Source organism: Xyrauchen texanus, chromosome 27, assembly GCF_025860055.1.
Source record: "Xyrauchen texanus isolate HMW12.3.18 chromosome 27, RBS_HiC_50CHRs, whole genome shotgun sequence".
In the NCBI taxonomy this organism is placed as follows: Eukaryota; Metazoa; Chordata; class Actinopteri; order Cypriniformes; family Catostomidae; genus Xyrauchen; species Xyrauchen texanus.
Window position 1 is genome coordinate 2,165,635 of NC_068302.1, and position 19,754 is coordinate 2,185,388.

The 19,754-nt window shown below is 40.6% G+C and overlaps 1 protein-coding gene across 1 annotated transcript in view; it reads left to right on the top strand.

Annotated features, from left to right (window-relative positions):
* The window catches only part of LOC127620632 (plexin-D1-like), a 108,533-nt gene that overhangs the window by 32,070 nt on the left and 56,709 nt on the right, over positions 1-19,754 (top strand). The window contains exons 6-9 of the mRNA XM_052093822.1: positions 6,344-6,521; positions 7,748-7,856; positions 14,409-14,508; positions 19,733-19,754. The exon at positions 19,733-19,754 is cut by the window's right edge and continues 77 nt beyond it. Coding sequence (XP_051949782.1) covers positions 6,344-6,521; positions 7,748-7,856; positions 14,409-14,508; positions 19,733-19,754 — 409 coding nt within the window. The remainder of the gene's footprint in view (positions 1-6,343; positions 6,522-7,747; positions 7,857-14,408; positions 14,509-19,732) is intronic.

The following is a 19,754-nucleotide window of genomic DNA, read 5'->3' on the forward strand; positions in this document are numbered from 1 at the left end:
TGGGTCCCTTAGTGTCGCTTCTCCGACACAACGTGGAGAGAGCGACAGAAGGGAAACGTTTGGTTACGTATGTAACCTCCGTTCCCCGAGGGAGGGAACGACACGTTGTGTCTTTCCTCCGCCATGTCGCTGAACCGAGCCACTGTTGTGGCCGGACCATTTCCGGCTCCTCAGAAAAATCCTGAATGAACTCCCGTATTTGCGCCGCTTAAATACCCGTATGTCCGGGGCGGACATGCAAATACCGCTGCCAACTCTCATTGGCCTTTTTTCATAGATCAGAGGTGGATATCGGCGCTCAAGAGAGACCCCTAGTGTCGCTTCTCCGACACAACGTGTCGTTCCCTCCCTCGGGGAACGGAGGTTACATACGTAATCAAACGTTTTTATACTGTACAAACTTTATATTCTATCCCCTAAACCTAACCCTACCCCTAAACCTAAGCCTCACAGAAAACATTCTGCATTTTTACATTTTCAAAAAACATAATTTAGTATGATTTATAAGCTGTTTTCCTCAAGGGGACCGACAAAATGTCCCCACAAGGTCAAACATTTCGGGTTTTACTATCCTTATGGGGACATTTGGTCCCCACAAAGTGATAAATACATGCTCACACACACACACACACACACACACACACACACACACACACACACACACACACACACACACACACACACGCACATCACCTGTACATGATAAATGTCTGAAACAGGTCTTTCAACAACACTGATGGGACAGTTACATGAACAGCTGCACTACTGCTGGACATTTCAGAACAAAACTATCATTCAAACAATTAAACTTCAAGGTGCTGTAAATGATGTCAGCCATTTAGCACAATGATTGGATAGTTTTCTTTTTGGCTAAAAAAGCTTGTTTACTGTTTTTAGAGCGTAGGTATGTCACTGAGACGCTTGTGATTTCTCACCTATAGAGCGCACTGCGTCCACTTTTTCAGCTGTATTGGTATTTTTATCAATCTTTTTTTCCATAGGGCTTTCATCAAATCCTTCTTAAAAGAGTTATAATCCATGAACCAAACCGACCATCTCCGAGCTAAATCAAAATATTACAAACTTTGATTTGAAACCAAAAATATTTGAAAATCAAACAAAAAGACAAAGATACAAGACTGTGTACTTAGCGTCTTCAAAATTAACTTATTTTCATCTTAGGAAAGAAAAAAACCAATATGTAACAATATAATGCTTTATTAACATTTTCCAAACACAGCCTTCCACATGATATGCACTAAAATAATACCAATTCAAGTAACATTAAATGTTTCTCAAAGTCTATGTGGGAGTTTCACTAATTAAAAGAACTAGTCTCCCAATAGGTTACATATTCATTACAATAGGCATTAAATCTCTTAAACTCTCATCCTCCACAATATTAATCTGCCGGTAGACTGTGGCTATCTGCTTTCCTATAGCAATCGTGAAGCTGCGTTCATGATTCGCATCAGAGTGTCATCGTCTATTGGACAACCGCATTATGTTATTTTATGCTTTGCTTGTAGGTACATATTGGTAGAAGGGCTCTGGCACTGTGTCTGTTTGTGAAGTGTGTGTCAGTGTAATGACTCCGGGTGGAATTATTACAAAGGTTCCGCCCTTCACACAAGTGAAGTATTAACTGTAAATGCGTTAATCACAAGTTAAACTTTTTTAATAAATTGCATACGTTAACTCATTAGACAGTTCCAAAAACAATTGATTTAATGTTGTTGATTATAAGCATAGCCGTTGCTAGACCCTGTTTAATAGGGCTTCAGCCCCCCTAAAATTCTATGACTTTAGCAATCAGCACACAAATCTTTTAAACAGCATTTTGAAGTGTTTACCAGCGCGAGACTACTTTGGTGTCCTACCTGTAAAGACCAACTATAGCATGAGCCAATAACATTTGAGTGCTGGCTGTGGAGGAGCATATCACTGGTTTGACCCACTGAACGAATACGCCCCTTTCCATTCATGAACGAGTGAGGATCAGGATCTGTTGACCGACTGAAGGAGAGGAGGCATATCGTTCATTAAGTTTGGTAATCTCGTTTAACAAGGAGAGAAAATTACACGATGAATTAAGAATCAAAGTGACTGATGACATTACAATGACATCAGGACATAATTCAAACATTTCATTATTTTTAGGCTTATATTGTTGTCTCTTTTGTATAGCTTGATAGTCATGCACTGCAGTTTACTAAATGAAAGATATACTTTGTTGTCATTTCTTTTGGAAAATGCTTATGATGCTTAAACACTCTGCTGAAGTCTCTTAATAAACACACAGATTATAATAGAGTATAATTAGACGGTTCGGTGCTTTATCAATGGTTTATTGACTCTCTCGAAACACGTAAAAGACATTCATTTGTTTCCATCTACTGTCGTAAAAGTGAACAAATTTGAAAATGAATTTATTTACATTTTAAGGTTAAAATATCTTTTCTGGGTGATTTTCTATTTTGAGCAAATTCAAGAGACTTGAGTCACAAGTTAATAACATACAGAGAAACATCATCTGGAGATTTATCACTCCACAAAATGATTAATTATTTACTAATAATTGATTCATGTTCTACAATTTTTTGTTAATGATAAGTAAGAAGAGAGTAAAACAAATATTCTTAAAATTATTTTAATTGTTTCAGTTATTTTTATAACTTTATAAGTGTGTTTATTATAGAAAATGACAATATTCTGAATGAATATTAGTTGGTGAGTTTAAAACACTGTCTTTGCAACAGAGTGAAATACATTAAATGTGCACATCTTACAGTGTCATTGGGGGCTGAGCCCCCCTAAAATTGAAATCCTAGAATCGCCCCAGATTATAAGTATAGAAACACAACATTTTAAGTTTAGATATTAAAATATTCAGATATTTACAAACATATATCATGATTATGGTTGCTGCAGAGCTCTTTTGCCGTGGTTTGTTCGCAGTGATTCTCTAATTGGTTGCAGGATCATGGGTAGTGTAGTTCTTCAACATAAATGTAGTTATTGAACAGAATAAAAATAAATATGTTAAAATAACACTAACTGATGGCTTGTGGAATGATGCTGTGCAGTCTCAGTAAAGTGTTCCAGGTCGTGGTAGTCTCAGAACTGACCTGCAAGATGGGGAATTGTCCTGTTTACATTTATAATCAAGATACTGTACCAATCAAGGTACCAAGATTACCCAGCTCAGATTGCCAGACTCCTGTGTTTTGTTTTTCCATTTAAATTCCTCAAACCAGAAAACTGCAAACAATGTTCTGCTCTTGTATTTGATTCCATGCAAAACTGTTGTGTAGAGTATATTTGGACTAATGAGATGAATCTCCCAGCTGTTGATTATTCTGGGCCAGAGGAAATGACCATTCAGACCAAACAGGAAACAGGAAGCAGGTGCCACTGTCAGGAAGTCTATCATCCTGATTACAATAGAGCTCAACGTGGCATGTGATAGCACAGATTTGCTTTGCTAGATGAATGTCTGTGGAATGAGAGCTAGCTGATGATTTCATGACCTCAGTATTCTTCAGTCACTTACAGTACAAGTATAAGCAAATTAGAGTTTATAACATAAACCCATTGCAACTGTCTGTGTCACTTTCATTAACTCATTCATTCACATTCATACACGTCACTTATATTTCATTTACTTAAAGAAAAGCTTTTAGATTTAAGATTCATTTTATGACAATTGAGCCAGGGGCGTTGCTAGACATAAAGGTCTACTGGGGCACAGGCCCCCCTTTACTCATATCCTTTTTTCTTGAAAGCAACACAGTGCACTATACAAAACTTTGCTTAACCCACTATTCCTACACTGCAACAAGTACTGGGAAAGGCAAACATGTAGAGATATTAATCTTTATGAAAATATTTCTTTAAGTATCTTCAACATACTGTACATGAACATTGTCAACATGTTTTACGGCATAAAATGTATATACTGTATCTGCAAATAACAAAACCGGAGAAAACATTGCATTCTTCTATATCACATATTACACGTCAGGAAAACCTCTGTCAAGTAAGTCTATGGAACTGCATTATCCAACGTCAGGCAAAATGGCCTCAGATGAAACGGCTTTAGACAAAATGTTCTCAGAATGAGCAGAGAGGAGGTCGCTAGGCAGATTTGGTCGCTAAACTGGCTGAGTTTGGTTGCTAGCTTGCGAAACTAGCTGAGCTATCTCTAACTTTATAAATGCAGAAGAGTCGTTTCTATAAATTAATAACTAGCTAGCTAACATAATTGGTCTAAGTTTAAACTGACGTTTGAATGTCATTAAGTTTACTTGCAACAACAACTCAAAACAAGCCAAACAATAGTCCTTTTTAGTCGCTAGGTAATTAGCACACAGCAGCCATAGTTACTGACATCTGTTTATGTTGTGTCCTAAACTAGCGCTAGTGAATTAAATTAATTTAATATCCGAAAGATTGATTGAATGTTATCACAATCAAAGACAGTACTACACAACACAGCAATGTGTTTATTTTCTACATTTCTTCTGAGGTTTTCCTGAGACTTGATGCTTTTTCATCTGATGTCTGAAACCTGACTCTGACTCTGAGGATGTAGTTTGTTTATCATGTAGTTTGTTTACCTCCCTCAAACTCATCTCTCCTTTCTGCTTTCCTGTCCCTGCTTCGTCCAAATAATTTTCTGATGTCCATCTGTATACAGGAGCCTGTGATACATATGATAATGTATGTCAAGACCATTATTTAGAAACGTACTTTAGTTTCATCATGTTTTCATCGTCTACATCAATTCTGACTTGTGTGCCGACACCTGGGCAGGGTTGCGCCAGCTGTGCGTAAGTTCTCACTTAAGTTAGGAGGTAAAGTTCACATTAAGGGCTGAGTAGGTCGTTTGTAAGTCAGTGCTTAATTTGGTTGCACCACCTGTTCTTAAGGCAAGACTTAACTAGTCGGTTGTAAACTCTCCATAAAGTGATGCGTAGTCGCATAATATGATGTTTACCTGTATTGATCCAATAAACAACCTTCAAATTTATACACAGAAGTGTTTAAAATCAGTGAATTTCAGTTTTATCTTGCTACGGTTGATGTTGAAACCTTGTCTGCTCGTGTAACTGTCAGCTGTAATAAATGATATCTCCATTAAAATAAGATACGTAATAAAAGTTGATTTCTTAAATAGTATATTTGCCCTGTGTAAATAACAACATATATAACCTGTATCTAAAATAAATAAGAGGTGATAAATAAATGCTAATACAACAGGCTGGAAAAATAGACATTTATTAATTTTAATATTTTCTATATTTCATGTATGTTGACACTTGACACCGGACGTTTCATGCTGAAGAGCCGCTTAAAAGCATGTTTCTTTCTCTCTCTTGTAAATGTAAACGAGTGTAAATGTCAACATCATCATATATGTCGAAATTATTGACGCCTGTCACACAAAACTTGAGCTCATTGATGCCATTAAATGAGTCTACTTTTTTATTTCATCCTTTACTTCTGGTCGGAGGCTTCCGTAAATATTTTGTTTATATGTAGGGTTACGCTCTACCTACGTTTAAATGTGCAACGCTCAAATATTTAAATTGAGACTTATTGCCCATTTACGCCACAACTAGGATAAGTTGTAACATACGTACAGCTGGTGCAACCGCCCCTGGACTTGTGTGTGGCTGTGTGCGCTGCAGTGGCTTTGGTTCTATGAAGCGCCACTGGGGCACCCAGCACGGACCTGGATTTCTGCGTGCATGCATCGGATTTGTGTTTTCGGTTAAACTGTGTTGTTAAAACTCAAACTCAGGGTCTAGTGAGGCCCCTGAATTGAGCAGTGTATCACAGTAACACAAACGTCTGATACAATATCTGAATGTAAATCAGCATAAATTAAAGGCATTAAAACAATGCATATATCTATAGAGTACTAACATGATGTACTGTATAAATACTTAATCTAAACAACTTTTTTTTCACATTATAGTAATGAAAAATGAGAATCTTATGTATTAGGGTAATGAGAATGTGGAAAATGTGCATAATAGTCATTATAATAATGTCACAGTGCCTAATGTCTTAATGATCCCTTCATTTTCTTAATATATATATATATATATATATATATATATATATATATATATATATATATATATATATATATATATAGATGAATGGATGGATGGATGGATAGATTATAAATATATATTGGGGTGAAATATGACCCAGGCCTGATCTTGACAGGTTTCATGAGATTCACTCTGATGCATATGTCATTAAAATAAGAAATGAAGAAAATGAGAAGTAGCATTAAAAGTAAGTCACTCTCTCTTTCTGTGTTTGTCAGGATGTGGGTATTCTGATAAATGGAAGTGTCCCGGATCTGCAGGGTCTCAGTGTGCAGTGTGATTATGGTGTTGGTATAACCACGAATGCCACTGTTCATCTGGACTATGGCATGACTCAAATCCAGACGTGCCCTCTGCCCCCGCCTCACATGTACCCCACAATCCCTTCAGGCAAAGGTACATACAAGCACAAGTGTCAACAAACATGCATATGATTTAGCAACATTCAAGAGCGCTTCGTAGATTTGAAGTGCCAATTATCATCTTTTAATTATATTTAGTTATATGTATATAAGGTGCAGCATTGAGTGTGTTATTGCTTTAATAAAATGGTTACTACATATTAAAAATGCTTGGGAGCTAATTTCCATTAAAATATTAGTTTATTAAGTAAATGAATTGTTATTCTACTGCTAGAAGATATAGTCCCTGACATGTACATTATGGAGACTGTGCAGTGATATATACAGTAACTAGATGTACAGGTGGTAGTATGTCAAATCAGTGTTGGGTGTAATCTGATTACAAAATAATTATTTCCTGTAATCTAATTACTTTTTAGTCCAAAGGTAGTGTAACACATTATATGTAACATTCTTGTAATTAGATTACAGTTATAGGTAATTTGTTTTTGGGTCACACATATTTCAGTTCCACTTTAGAGTAGGTGTCTTGAACTCAGTGATTCTCAAACCGGTCATGTAGACCCCTTCCTTTTCTGACACACCCAGTTCAAGTCTTGGAGTCTCCACTAAAGAGATGTTGAATCAGGTGTGTTTGATTGAGGAGACATCCAACATGTGTAGTGTTTAAGGGCCTCCAGGACAGGTTTAAGAACCACTGTTTTAACTACTAAGTACTAACATTAAAATACATATTGTGTAACTACATGTTTTTCTGCTAAATTCTCACATGATTCATGTTTACTGCTACTGAGGTTGAGTACAGGTAGGATTAGGTTTAGGGTTAGGGTTAGGGTTAGGAGTTTAACAGTTTAACCGCAGATTTAATTTAATGCAGGTACTTTAAATGTAAGTACAATTAACAACACGAATATCATATTAATACATTTAAAACATTCATTATTTTCGTTGCGAGAATATTGCTGTAAAACGCTGTGAACAATAACATCCAGGATGTGAATTATCCATTTTATGATGTTAAATGAACCGTTTCAAAGACTGTTGTAGTCAGTGCACTGCACGACATACCAAAAGTCAGAAATGAGTGTAGACTGGAGAGTCTTCATCATGTTTTATGACTTTTGGAATATGTTTGGTTGGTCGGCCCCGAGATAATCACTGAAAGTTTTCTTTTTAAATTCAGTTTTTAATGTTTCAATCCAGAGCTTTCTTTGTCATATTCAGTTGAATTGTATTTGAGTTGAATTGGTGTCTATTTAGATCACATCACTGTTCCCGTGGCGATCAGGGTTAATGGCATTGCTGTGGTTTCTGGAAGCTTCAACATTTATGAGTGTGAACGGACGGGACAGATTTACTTCAAAACTGCGTGAGTGGATACAAACTAACTGATGTACATGCGCACACACACACACATACACACACGCACATACACACACGCACAGACACACATGCACACACACACACACACACTAACACACACACATACACACATGTTGTGTTTCCATGTTTTATGGGGACTTCCCATAGACATAATGGTTTTTATACTGTACAAACTTTATATTCTATCCCCTAAACCTAACCCTACCCCTAAACCTAACCCTAACAGAAAACTTTCTGCATTTTTACATTTTCAAAAAACATAATTTAGTATGATTTATAAGCTGTTTTCCTCATGGGGACTGACAAAATGTCCCCACAAGGTCAAAAATTTCGGGTTTTACTATCCTTATGGGGACATTTGGTCCCCACAAAGTGATAAATACACGCTCACATATACACACACTCACATACACACACACACGCACACACTCACACACACATCTAAATCTTATCGAATGAGCTCTGTTTGAATGTTATTGATTGTGTAAAATATCTTTTTATTCAGCATTATTCAGGTATAATGTGATTCAAGTCAAGTCAAGTGGTTTTTATTGTCGTTTCAACCATATACAGTTAGTACAGTACACAGCAAAACGAGACAACGTTCCTCCAGGACCATGGTGCTACATAAAAACAACAAAGGACCAACACAGGACCACATGAGACTACACAACGAAATAAAATACCTATATAAAATACCTATATATACCTATATAAAGTGCACGTGCAAACATGTGCAAAAAAAACATGTCCATTATTCAACAGTTACTGTACATGGAAAGAACTATTTCAAGGTGTTGATATACAGCATTATTATTAGGTGTGCTTGTGTGAGTTCATTTACATGTGGGCATCTAAAGATGTGCGATCTGACACATTTGATGAATGTGATAATAAGCTCAGAGCACATGAGAGCTGCTGTAATGTTTAACTTCACATCATCTTACATCACTGTCATGTGAATACAGTGTCTGAAACACCAGCACCAGCGCATGCTCCTCACACAGCCTCTTAATCATAATGCAGATATTTCAATTCTAAAGTATTTATTTATCATGATAGTATTTGCGCCTTTATGTTATGCTGTTCCCCTTCTGTCGCTCTCTCCACGTTGTGTCAGAGAAGCACAACGTGAAAGTTACCACTGCCTGCCGCCAAGCCTTCAAACCCTGGACAGACCTCTGCTTTCTAAGGGCAGGAGTACCCTTGCAGCAGGTGTCCCGACGCGTTCTGGTTACGAACGACGCCTCCAAACTGGGTTGGGGCGCCGTGTCCAACGGGCACGTAGCCGCAGGCCTGTGGAACCGAGGCCCGCTGCGCTGGCACATCAACTGCCTAGAGCTGTTGGCTGTTTTTCTTGCCCTGAAGAGGTTTCTCCCATTAATTCGGGGCAAGCACGTCCTAGTCAGGACAGACAGCACCACGGCGGTAGCCTACAGGAGTACGCTCCCTCCACATGTCACAGCTCACCCATCGTCTCCTCCTTTGGAGCCAGCAGCGACTGAAGTCACTGCGCGCCACTCACATCCCCGGCAACCTCAATGCGGTAGCGGACGCGCTGTCAAGACAGAGCTTGCCCGGCGGAGAGTGGAGGCTCCACCCCCAGTCGGTTCAGCTGATTTGGGACAGGTTCGACAAGGCCCAGGTAGACCTGTTTGCCTCCCAGGAAACCTCCCACTGCCCGCTCTGGTATGCCCTGACAGAGGTCTCCTCGGGGCAGATGCTCTGGCGCACAGCTGGCCCGCGGGGCTGCGCAAGTACGCTTTTCCCCCAGTGATCCTTCTTGCACAGGTGCTATGCAAGGTCAGGGAGGACGAGGAGCAAGTCACTCTGGTGGCCCCCTACTGGCCCACCCGGACTTGGTTCTCGGAACTCACGCTCCTCACGACAGCCCCTCCCTGGCGAATTCCCCTGAGGAAGGATCTTCTTTCTCAGGGACGGGGCACGCTCTGGCTCCTGCACCCAGACCTCTGGATCCTCCACGTCTGGCCCCTGGACGGGACGCAGAAGATCTAGCCGGCCAACCACTGACCGTCATAGATACTATCAACCAAGCCAGAGCCCCTTCGACCAGGCATCTTTACGCCATAAAGTGGCATCTGTTCGCAGACTGGTGTTCTTCCCGAGCCGAAGACCCACAGATGTGCGCGGTTAGGTCAGTGCTCGTGTTTCTACAGGAGAGGCTGGAGAGGAGGCTGTCCCCCTCCACCCTCAAGGTGTATGTCGCCGCCATCGCGGCTCACCACGACACAGTAGACGGCAAGTCTCTTGGTAAGCAATTAAGCTCTTAATTGTCAGGTTCCTAAAAGGTGCCCGGAGGCTGACTCCCTCCCGGCCTAACCTGTTCCCCTCCTGGGATCTCTCGGTTGTCCTCACGGGCCTCCAGAGACCCCCCTTCGAGCCGCTAGATTCAGCTGGACTCAGGGCCCTCTCTCTCAAGACCGCCCTGCTGATCGCGCTCGCCTCCATCAAGAGGGTCGGGGACCTGCAAGCGTTCTCTGTTATCGACACTTGCCTGGAGTTCGGTCCGGCAGACACTTTCGTGATCCTAAGACTGCGACCGGGCTATGTGCCCAAGGTTCCTACCACACCCTTCAGGGATCAGGTAGTGAACCTGCAAGCGCTGCCCCGGGAGGAGGCAGACTCAGCCCTTCCATTGCTGTGTCCAGTACGCGCTTTACGTATCTATCTGGACCGCACACAGAGCACTAGATGCTCTGAGCAGCTCTTTGTCTGCTTCGGGGGACAGCAGAAAGGGAACGCTGTCTCCAAACAGAGACTCGCCCACTGGGTTGTCGACGCCATTTCATTGGCTTATCACACCCAGGCCGTGCCCCCCCCTTGCGGGTTTGAGCTCACTCCACCAGGAGTGTTGCGTCCTCGTGGGCACTGGGGAGGGGCACCTCCCTAGCAGACATCTGTAGAGCAGTGGGCTGGGCAACACCAAACACTTTTGCGAGATTCTATAATCTCCCAGTTGAGTTAGTATCGTCCCGTGTTTTCTCAGGTCCGAGCCCGTAGAACTCGGTAAAACGCTGACGATCTGACCGGGTGAATCGCTTGCGCCCAGCGCCCTTTCCCTCGACCGAGGGAAAACTGTGCGCCTCCATTCCCAGGAGATCCCATCTTTTGGGTCGCTGGTTGACTCCTCCCTAGCCCTCGTGGGTCCGCAGTTCAGCGGAGGAACTCGCCGACCCAAGCCACTGCGGGTACCTCAAGCTACCCTGTACTGGTATAGGTGCTCCACAGGTAAGCCCTCCTGTTCGGACTCCCCCTGTGTGTAATACCACGGTACTCTCCCCTCACGAGCAGACCCCCGTGTCTCGCTTAGGCAGTTACAGCTGCCTCGGTCGCCGTGCTGTTCGCTATCCCCCCTACGGGGTTGGGTCTACCACCGCACCAACTTTTCCACATAGGTCCTAAGTTAGGCCATCTGATGTATTTGCCACTAAAACTTTGCCTCCCCTGCCGGGTAGGTGTGGCCTCCGCAGGGTCTTCTCTGCCCTGAAAGAAGGGCTAAGACCCCCTTCCCTCAATGCGTGTAAAGGCCCCGGCCGTAGTTGCTCTATGCGAGAAACATAGAGAGAAAAGAGGCCCAGCCAGGCTGGCCCATTCCCAGGTTGGCGCCCATCACCTTGTTCCCCCCTCCAGAGTAACGATAAGGAGTCTGACGGCTTGAATGGGGCATTGAGGAAAGGTACGTGCAGCCTGATACAGTTGGTCGTCCTGCACGTAAGAATACCTGCTCGCTCCTGTATCAGCAGTTCACGTACACGGCTCAGCGCATGGCACTTTTTAAGTGGACCCCTAGTGTCGCTTCTCTGACACAACGTGGAGAGAGCGACAGAAGGGGAACGTCTAGGTTATGTATGTAACCTCCGTTCCCTGATGGAGGGAACGAGACATTGTGTCTCCCCTGCCACGTCGCTGAGCCGAGCCACTGTTGTGGCCGGACCATTTCCGGCTCCTCAGAAAAATCCTGAATGAACTCCCGTATTTGCGCCGCTTAAATACCCGTATGTCCGGGGGCTCTCATTGGCCTTTTTTCATAGATCAGAGGTGAATATTGGCGCTCAAGAGAGACCCCTAGTGTCGCTTCTCTGACACAACGTTTCGTTCCCTCCATCAGGGAACGGAGGTTACATACGTAACCTAGACGATTTTATTACAGTGAAAATCACTGTTATTTACACACTGTTAAACCAAAGAATTAACAAAAAAACTCAAAAGTGAAAAGTGAAGATCCTTTATAGTAGGGCTGCACGATTATAGCAAAAATTTATATTGTAATCACGATGATTAATAAAATAATTTTAACAAAGTAAGCAAACGTGTGGTTCTTTGGAGTTGCAGATTTCAACGGTGGATACAAGCTGCGCTCCAGTTTCTTTTAAGCATTATATTGTATTTTATATTGTAATAATGTTTGTTAATGTTAGGCCAAATAAAATGTATTTTAAATGGATGTCTATGTTATAGAATATATAAAAGTATTGCTTAATTACTGCTTAAATGATTAGTCCATGTACAGTAAATAATATGACATATTCAATATTCAAACTTATTAACAGCCGATTTATATTCACCACAAAGTTATGGCGCTCAGTAAGACCTTTAGTGGCGGGACAGGGGACCATTCGTCCCGTTAGATCTTCAATGGTGATCTTGTTCATGTAAGATCATCGTTGGATCATTTTTGACCTCAGTGGTTGCACTTTGGAAATTATAAAGTCATTTGCGATCTGAGTTTGTGCGATTCGTGAAAGTGTTAAACCTACCAATACCAGCTGCGTGACAACTGGGTCTTATAAGAGCAGATGCAATAACAATGACGGTGATTACTGAAATATGCTATTCATGACATATTCTTTGTTGACTACACCTCCAAAACACACTTAGAACAGTTCAGCTGAATTATTTTATTGCTATTTTGTACAAATCAAGTTCACATTGGCCTACTTATTAACATGACAAAACAAAACTGTTATTACATTAATAAATTGTACACAGATATGAATTACCCATTACAATGACTGCTGTCGCTCACTGCAGGTTTACACTGTTTGAGATCTGCATTTCAACTCTCATTAAAAACAAAGCTGTCTAATCAGCATAATAAATTCATTATTTACACCGCGTCTGTGCCTTGATTAGAACGGGATCGTTTTAGTTTTGTCCTGTTGCTCATTTGAAGGATATTTAAGATACGTTCAAAGCGAGCGGTGCAATATGCAATGAATCCAGAATAATTACAAAGTGCTTTTCGCTCTTGTGCTACAGCTTCTTTTAAAGTGTCAAGTGATGTTTCTCCAGTATTCATTTTCATGTGCCACCGCGAACAGAGGTGGAACATACAGCATCTGGCCATTCAGACTTGCGCGTTAGGATCAGTTGTCATTACTGATAGGACGGAGGACTATTTTAAGCGGCTCTGATTGGCCATTGCAGTTTCATTGCTCAACGGACATGATAGTGATGTGGTTAGAATACTCAACCGCTACAAAAACACGTTGTAAATAGAACCCATTAAAGATTTAAATTAAACGCTGTAATCACTGGTTTTCACAATTAAATAATAGTGGCAGCCGTAATCGTAATTGCGATTAGTTTTTCAATGAATTGTGCAGCCCTACTTTATAGTGATAACAGTGACCGTTGCATTCACACAATGGAAGAAATCGTAATGTCCTAAACACATTTTACAATGCCAAAGAATTTTAACATGCAGTGAAAAAAGTTTATTTATAATGTGGAAACATCTAAAATAGCTGATTTCATTCAAGTGAAAATATGATTTATCAATGAATTAACCTGAATGCTTTAGCTCACACCAACAAAACTCATTTTAATGGTAGACTTAATGAAACAAATGGAGGTTACCAATTTTTACAGTGTCATTTCATATTGAGAAATGCAAATGGTGAGTGAAATTGAAGTAGAAAGAGTGTATGCTGTAGGTGTGTGTTTTGGGAAAGTCTACAGTTGATTTGAAGTATAGGTGTTGTTTTAACAGAGAGACATGTTACAGAACAGTGCGAGAAGAATCTGTGTCTGATAAGGGCTTTTAAAGCGTCTGGTTACTTTCTCACACACACACACACACACACATTCAGGGCCCCCAGAGAAAAAACACAAAACACACTTCAGCCCCTCGCAATCAGAAATTACTCACCCCTGTCATGAGAGATGCTATCTGCGGCAACATCTGTCGCACCCCACTGAGTCAAACACACACTTACACACAAGTCTTACGCACTTATCTTAAATAAGCACTGCCTCACTATCTGTTTGAGATAGCGTTGTAATGAATGGTTCGCTAATTTTGTCGGCTCCACTGACACTCATTTGTGTGTGTGTGTGTGTGTGTGTGTGTGTATGTGTGTGTGTGTGTGTGTGTGTGTGTGTGTGTAAAAGTGTCCTGTTTGCCTCCAGTGGCACCGTTTGACCTTTTAAAACAGTATTTCAGCAGTGTCTGTATGTGGGATGTAAGCAGGCCTGTCATGAGTAAGATATAACAGTGAATAATGTGTTCCTCCAGGTGTACAAGCTGTTTGAGCAGTGCGTGGCGATGTTACTGGGACCCTCGTCTCAATTCATGTCTTTCCAGTAAAAATAATACACAAGATGTTCTTCTAGAGGTGAGCGATCCTTCTGTCAACTAATCAGATCTTTTAAATTAATTTCAGTTTAATTGTTCTTCACTTTTCACCATTCATTGTAATAAAATGTTTTATCAAGTAACTTAAAAAAGTGTTAACATCTAAATGAACTGGTTTCATTCAGGCAATAGGATTTGTTTCTGTGACTGTATAAACTTGACCACATTGGCAGGGATTTTAATTCGAGTGTCAGATCTGTCAGAAAGAGCTCATTAAGATAACAACTGCATAATTTCACTTTTTACAGTGTACTGTACATATCACGGGTACCCCAAGACAAGACCAAACAAATCAATATAGAAAGATACAGAACCTAAACCTAGTGAACTGACAACATAGACAGGATTTTTAGGCATCATAGGCACTCTCCTGATGTGAAAACTGTATGAATAGGTAGTTAGCAACATTATGTTTCCTTTATTAGATAATATATATTCCAAATCCAGCATCACATGTATACTTCATGAAGAAGACCATTCCAGAATGTATTTTATTGAGCTCAGTGAATAAAATAGAGGCATTATAAATAGTATCCATATTGATTATTAATATTGACATATTGAGGCTTAATGCAAAAGTGTAAGTATTGCATTGTTAGCTTAGGAACATGTAAACGTCAAACTCTTTTGAAATCAACTGTGAGTCTTTCATCCGCTTCACATGAGGAGCATTATTTGTGTAGCGCAGACAGTAAACATGCAAATAAAAATAGTTCAACTTAATTGAAAAGGTTCTCAGTTTTACTCAAAATGTGTTTGTTCTGTGTATATTTGTGCTTGTTAGAGTATTGTGCTGTTAGCTTAGCAACATGCTAACGGCTAACTGTTTTGAAATCAGTTGTGAGTCGAGTCTCTCGCCTGCGTGTAGCGCAGAGAGTAAATATGCAAAAGTGTTGATAAAATATTTCAGTCTAATTAAATATCTACCCAGTTTTACCCACAACTTGTGTGTGCTATTTATTTTTATGCGTATTTGAGCATTGTGATTAGCTTAGTACGGCTGGGAATCGATTCCATAAAGAACCCAAAAAGCATTGCGAATCAAGAATCGACTCTATAGATGGAATCGATTCTGCTCTGGGAAATGGACTGATATGTTAATTTTCGTGACCACTTATAGGCGGATTGTTACGAATATGACCATCGAGTGGCCTTACTTGCCTTAGGGAGACTTTGGCGAAACTCTAATAAACAGAAATACAATACACATACCGGTACATACAAGATTACGATGAGTCTGAATACAGAAGGGAGAGTGAACGACTGGCTCACTGGTACAGTCAAAATAACCTGGAGCTGAACACGTTCAAAACAGTGGAGATGATAGTGGACTTTAGGAGGAACAGCCCAACACTGACCCCCTCACCATTCTACCTTAAATCTACCTTAGTCTATTCATATTTATCTTCTGCTATTACATTCCCTTGCACTGTATATAACAGATTTGTATTTGTACATATATATTGTCCTATTGTGTATTTCTATATATACTTTATTTTCTATTCACTTTTTTATTTTTATTCTATTTTTTTATTTATTATCTCTGTCATGTTGTTGTATTGTTTTGCACTGGAAGCTTCTGTCACCAAGACAAATTCCTTGTATGTGTAAGCATACTTGACAATAAAGCTCATTCTGATTCTGAGAATTATTGGGTAAATATTTAATTTTTAATTGGATTGAACTATTTTTATTGATACGTTTAGGTATTGAAGGAACTTGAAGTATGTTTATAGTCTGTTTCTCTCACTTCATCCATCTTACTGTGCTCATCACAATGCATTCTGGAACCGCCTTGTTCGTAAAGGATACGTGCAATTCTGCCTTAGAATTAGGTTAAAATAAGGTATCTTAGAAGGCAGCATTTATAACTGGATAATGGCCATTATGCCTAAAAATGCTGCCTACATACTGAACTCAGCTTAGGTTTTGCAACAGAGCAAATTTGAAGAATGACACAGATTGTGTGAGAGATATCTTTTTCATTCTGAGGAAAACAGAAAGAGGAAAGAGGCATGAGAAGAAGAAGAATAAAGAAAAAGGACAATGTGAAAGCATGAAAGTGGTTTCGACCCCCCAGCGTCTACTCAGCAATGTCGAATATTTGACCTCGCAGTAACCACAGTCATTTCAGTCCCAGCTTCAGTCCACTCTCTGCTTTTACTGGAAGCGCCTAGAATAGAACATTTAAAGGGGCCATAATCTACACATTAGTACCATTATTTTGTTCTCTGAAATCAAAAATGAGTTTTGTGGCTTTTACTCCATAATTGAATCTTAAATATTGCACTACACAGATATTTGACTGGCAATAGCAATAGGCAAATCATTGTTCATAACTGTGACATAAACAAAAAGTTTTACTAGGAAATTGGTCAAAACAGGAAAGAAAACGGCAAAATTCATTTTATGGAGTCTTGAAATGTACTTACTATGTAATGTTAGTCAAGGTTTTAATTTAGTTTGACCTTTTTCCACCCTCTCTCTGACCATTGGAATTAAACAAGCTGTGTTTGCTGCTGTACCTTTACGATGTGTCTATGTAAATGACTTCTGTGGAGTGTCATTCATCAGGCCAGGTCAAGGTACTGAATTCTGCATAGGTGTTGATACAGTATGTACATTTGGGTAGTCATATGTTAACGAGCTCAGCGTGATGTCATAATCATGACAAATAGTTGTTAAGGAGTTATGGGTGGTTGCTAGGGCATTGCTAGGAGGTTGCAAGTGTTTTCATGGTTGTTACAGAGTTTTGGGTGTTTGATAGGGTATTGCAGTTGCTAAGGTTTTCAGAGTGGTTTCTATGATGTTGAGGGTGTTCTGGATGGTTGCTAGGATATCACTAGGTGATTGCTAGAGTGGTCTTGTGATTTTTAGGGAGCTCTGGGTGGTTTCTAGGGCATTGCGAGATGGTTGCTAGAGTGTTTTAGTGTTTGTTGGGGCATTTGGGGTGGTTGTTAAGGCATTGTTATGTGGTTACTAGAGTGTTCTTGTGGTTTTTAGGGAGTCCTGGTGGTTGATAGGGTATTGCTTGGTAGTTGTTAAAGTTTTCTGAGTGGTTCTATGATGCTGAAGGTGTTCTGGGTGGTTGTTGCTAGGAAGTTGTTGTCCGGAGCTAAGGTGTCCTTGGTTGTTGCGAGGATATCACTAGGTGGTTGTTGGAGTATTCTAGTGGTTTTTAAGGAGTTCTGGGTGGTTGCTAGGTCATTGCTAGGTGGTTGCTAGTGTGTTCTTGTGGTTGTAAGGGAATTCTGAGTTGTTGCTAAAGGGCTCTCGTGGATGTTAAGGAGTTCTGGTGGTTGCTAGGGCATTGCTAGGTGGTGGCTAGAGTGTTTTTGTGTTTGTTGTGGAGTTATGATGGTTGCTAAAACATTGATAGGTGGTTGCTAGAGTGTTCTCGTGGATTTTATGGAGTGCTGGGTGGTTGCTAGGGCATTGCCAGGAGGCTGCGAGTGTTCTTGTGGTTGTTACAGAGTTCTGAGTGGTTGCTAAGGCATTGCTAGGAGGTTGCTAGTGTTCTTGGATGTTTGATGGATTATGCAGTTCTGGATGTTTGATAGGGTATTGCTTAGTAGTTGCTATGATGTTCTGAGTGGTTGCTAGGGCATTGCTAGAGTGCTATTGTGGTTGTTAGGGAGTTCTGAGTGATTGCTAGGATGTTGTTGTTTGGTTGCTAGGGTGTTCTGGGTGGTTGCTATGTCAATGTTAGGTGGTTACTAGAGAGTTCTCGTCATTGTTATGGAGTTCTGGTTGTTTGATAGGTTATTGCTAGCTGGTTTCTAGAGTGTTATTGTGATTGTAAGGGAGTTTTGGGTGGTTAATGGGTTCTGGATGTTTGATAGGGTATTGCTTGGTAGTTGCTAAGGTGTTCTGAGTGGTTTCTATGATGTTGAGGATGTTATTGTTCAGTTGCTAGGGAGTTCTGGGTGGTTGCTAGGATATAACAAGGTGGTCACTAGAGTGTTCTTGTGGTTTTTAGGGAGGTATGGGTGGTTGCTAAGTCATTGCTAGGTTGTTGCTAGGGTTTTCGTGCTTGTTAGGGAGTTTTGGGTGGTTGTTAAGGCATTGCTAGAATGTTCTCATGGTTTTTAGTGAGTTCTGGGTGATTGCTAGGGCATTGCTAGGTGGTTGCTAGAGTGTTATTGTGGTTGTTTGGGAATGCTGGGTGGTTACTAGGGCATTGTTAGGTGGTTGTTAAAGTGTTCTCCTGGTTGTTACAGAGTACTGGGTGGTTGCTAGGGCAGTGCTAGGAGGTTGCTAGTGTCGTTGTTAAAGATTTCTTGGTGGTCGCAAGGGCATTGGTAGGAGGTTGCTAGTGTTCTCATGGTTGTTATGGAGTTATATGTGGTTGCTAGGGCATTTTTAAGAGGTTGCTAGTGTTCTTGTGGTTGTTATAGGGTGTTTGATAGGGTATTGCTTGGTAGTTGCTAAGATGTTCTGAGTGGTTTCTATGATGTTGAGGCCATTCTGGGTGGTTGCTAGGATATCACTAGGGGGCTGTTAGGTTGTTGTGGCTGTAAGGGAGTTTTGAGGGGTTGCTAGGGTATTATAAGGTAGTTGCTAAGGTGTTTTGAAGGTGGTTAGTAGCATGTTGCTACTGTATGCAGTTGAGGGGGTTCTGGGTGACTGATTATAGGCTCAAGTGTTTATTTTTGTTATTGTGGTATTTAGTTATGGCTAGTGTTAAAGCACACATCTCCTCCGCATGCCGCATACATATTTTGTAGTACAAATGGTGTAGGAAAATTTACACAATGAAGTTTACTACTTAGGGTTAAAGGTTTGTTCATATCACTTACTCTTATATAGTATGAGCAATAGGGATGCTGGAGTACCAGTATACCAGTAATGAATGGTCTGGGTGGACTGGGAAGGGAGTTTTGCAATGTGAAATTTACAGCATGTCTACAGTATATTAGTACATGAAACTGTGAAACAGAATTATGGGAAATATGAGGTGAATCAAGACACCTCAAGATATTCTGAAGTCCCAGCAGACAAAAGGATTTGTCTTTTTCTCATATGCTTACTCTCAGGGCACAATGTGATATAATTGTGTTTGCATCTTCAGTATGCCCACCGTTTCATCTGCAGTTAACGCGCACACACACACAGGAGATTGACTTTATTTATTGTTCTTTAAACACTGGCCACTATTGTTATATTGATTAGCATTTCTTTCTCACCTCTTGTTTCTCTCCCAGAATGCAGCGTCCTGTCCCAGTA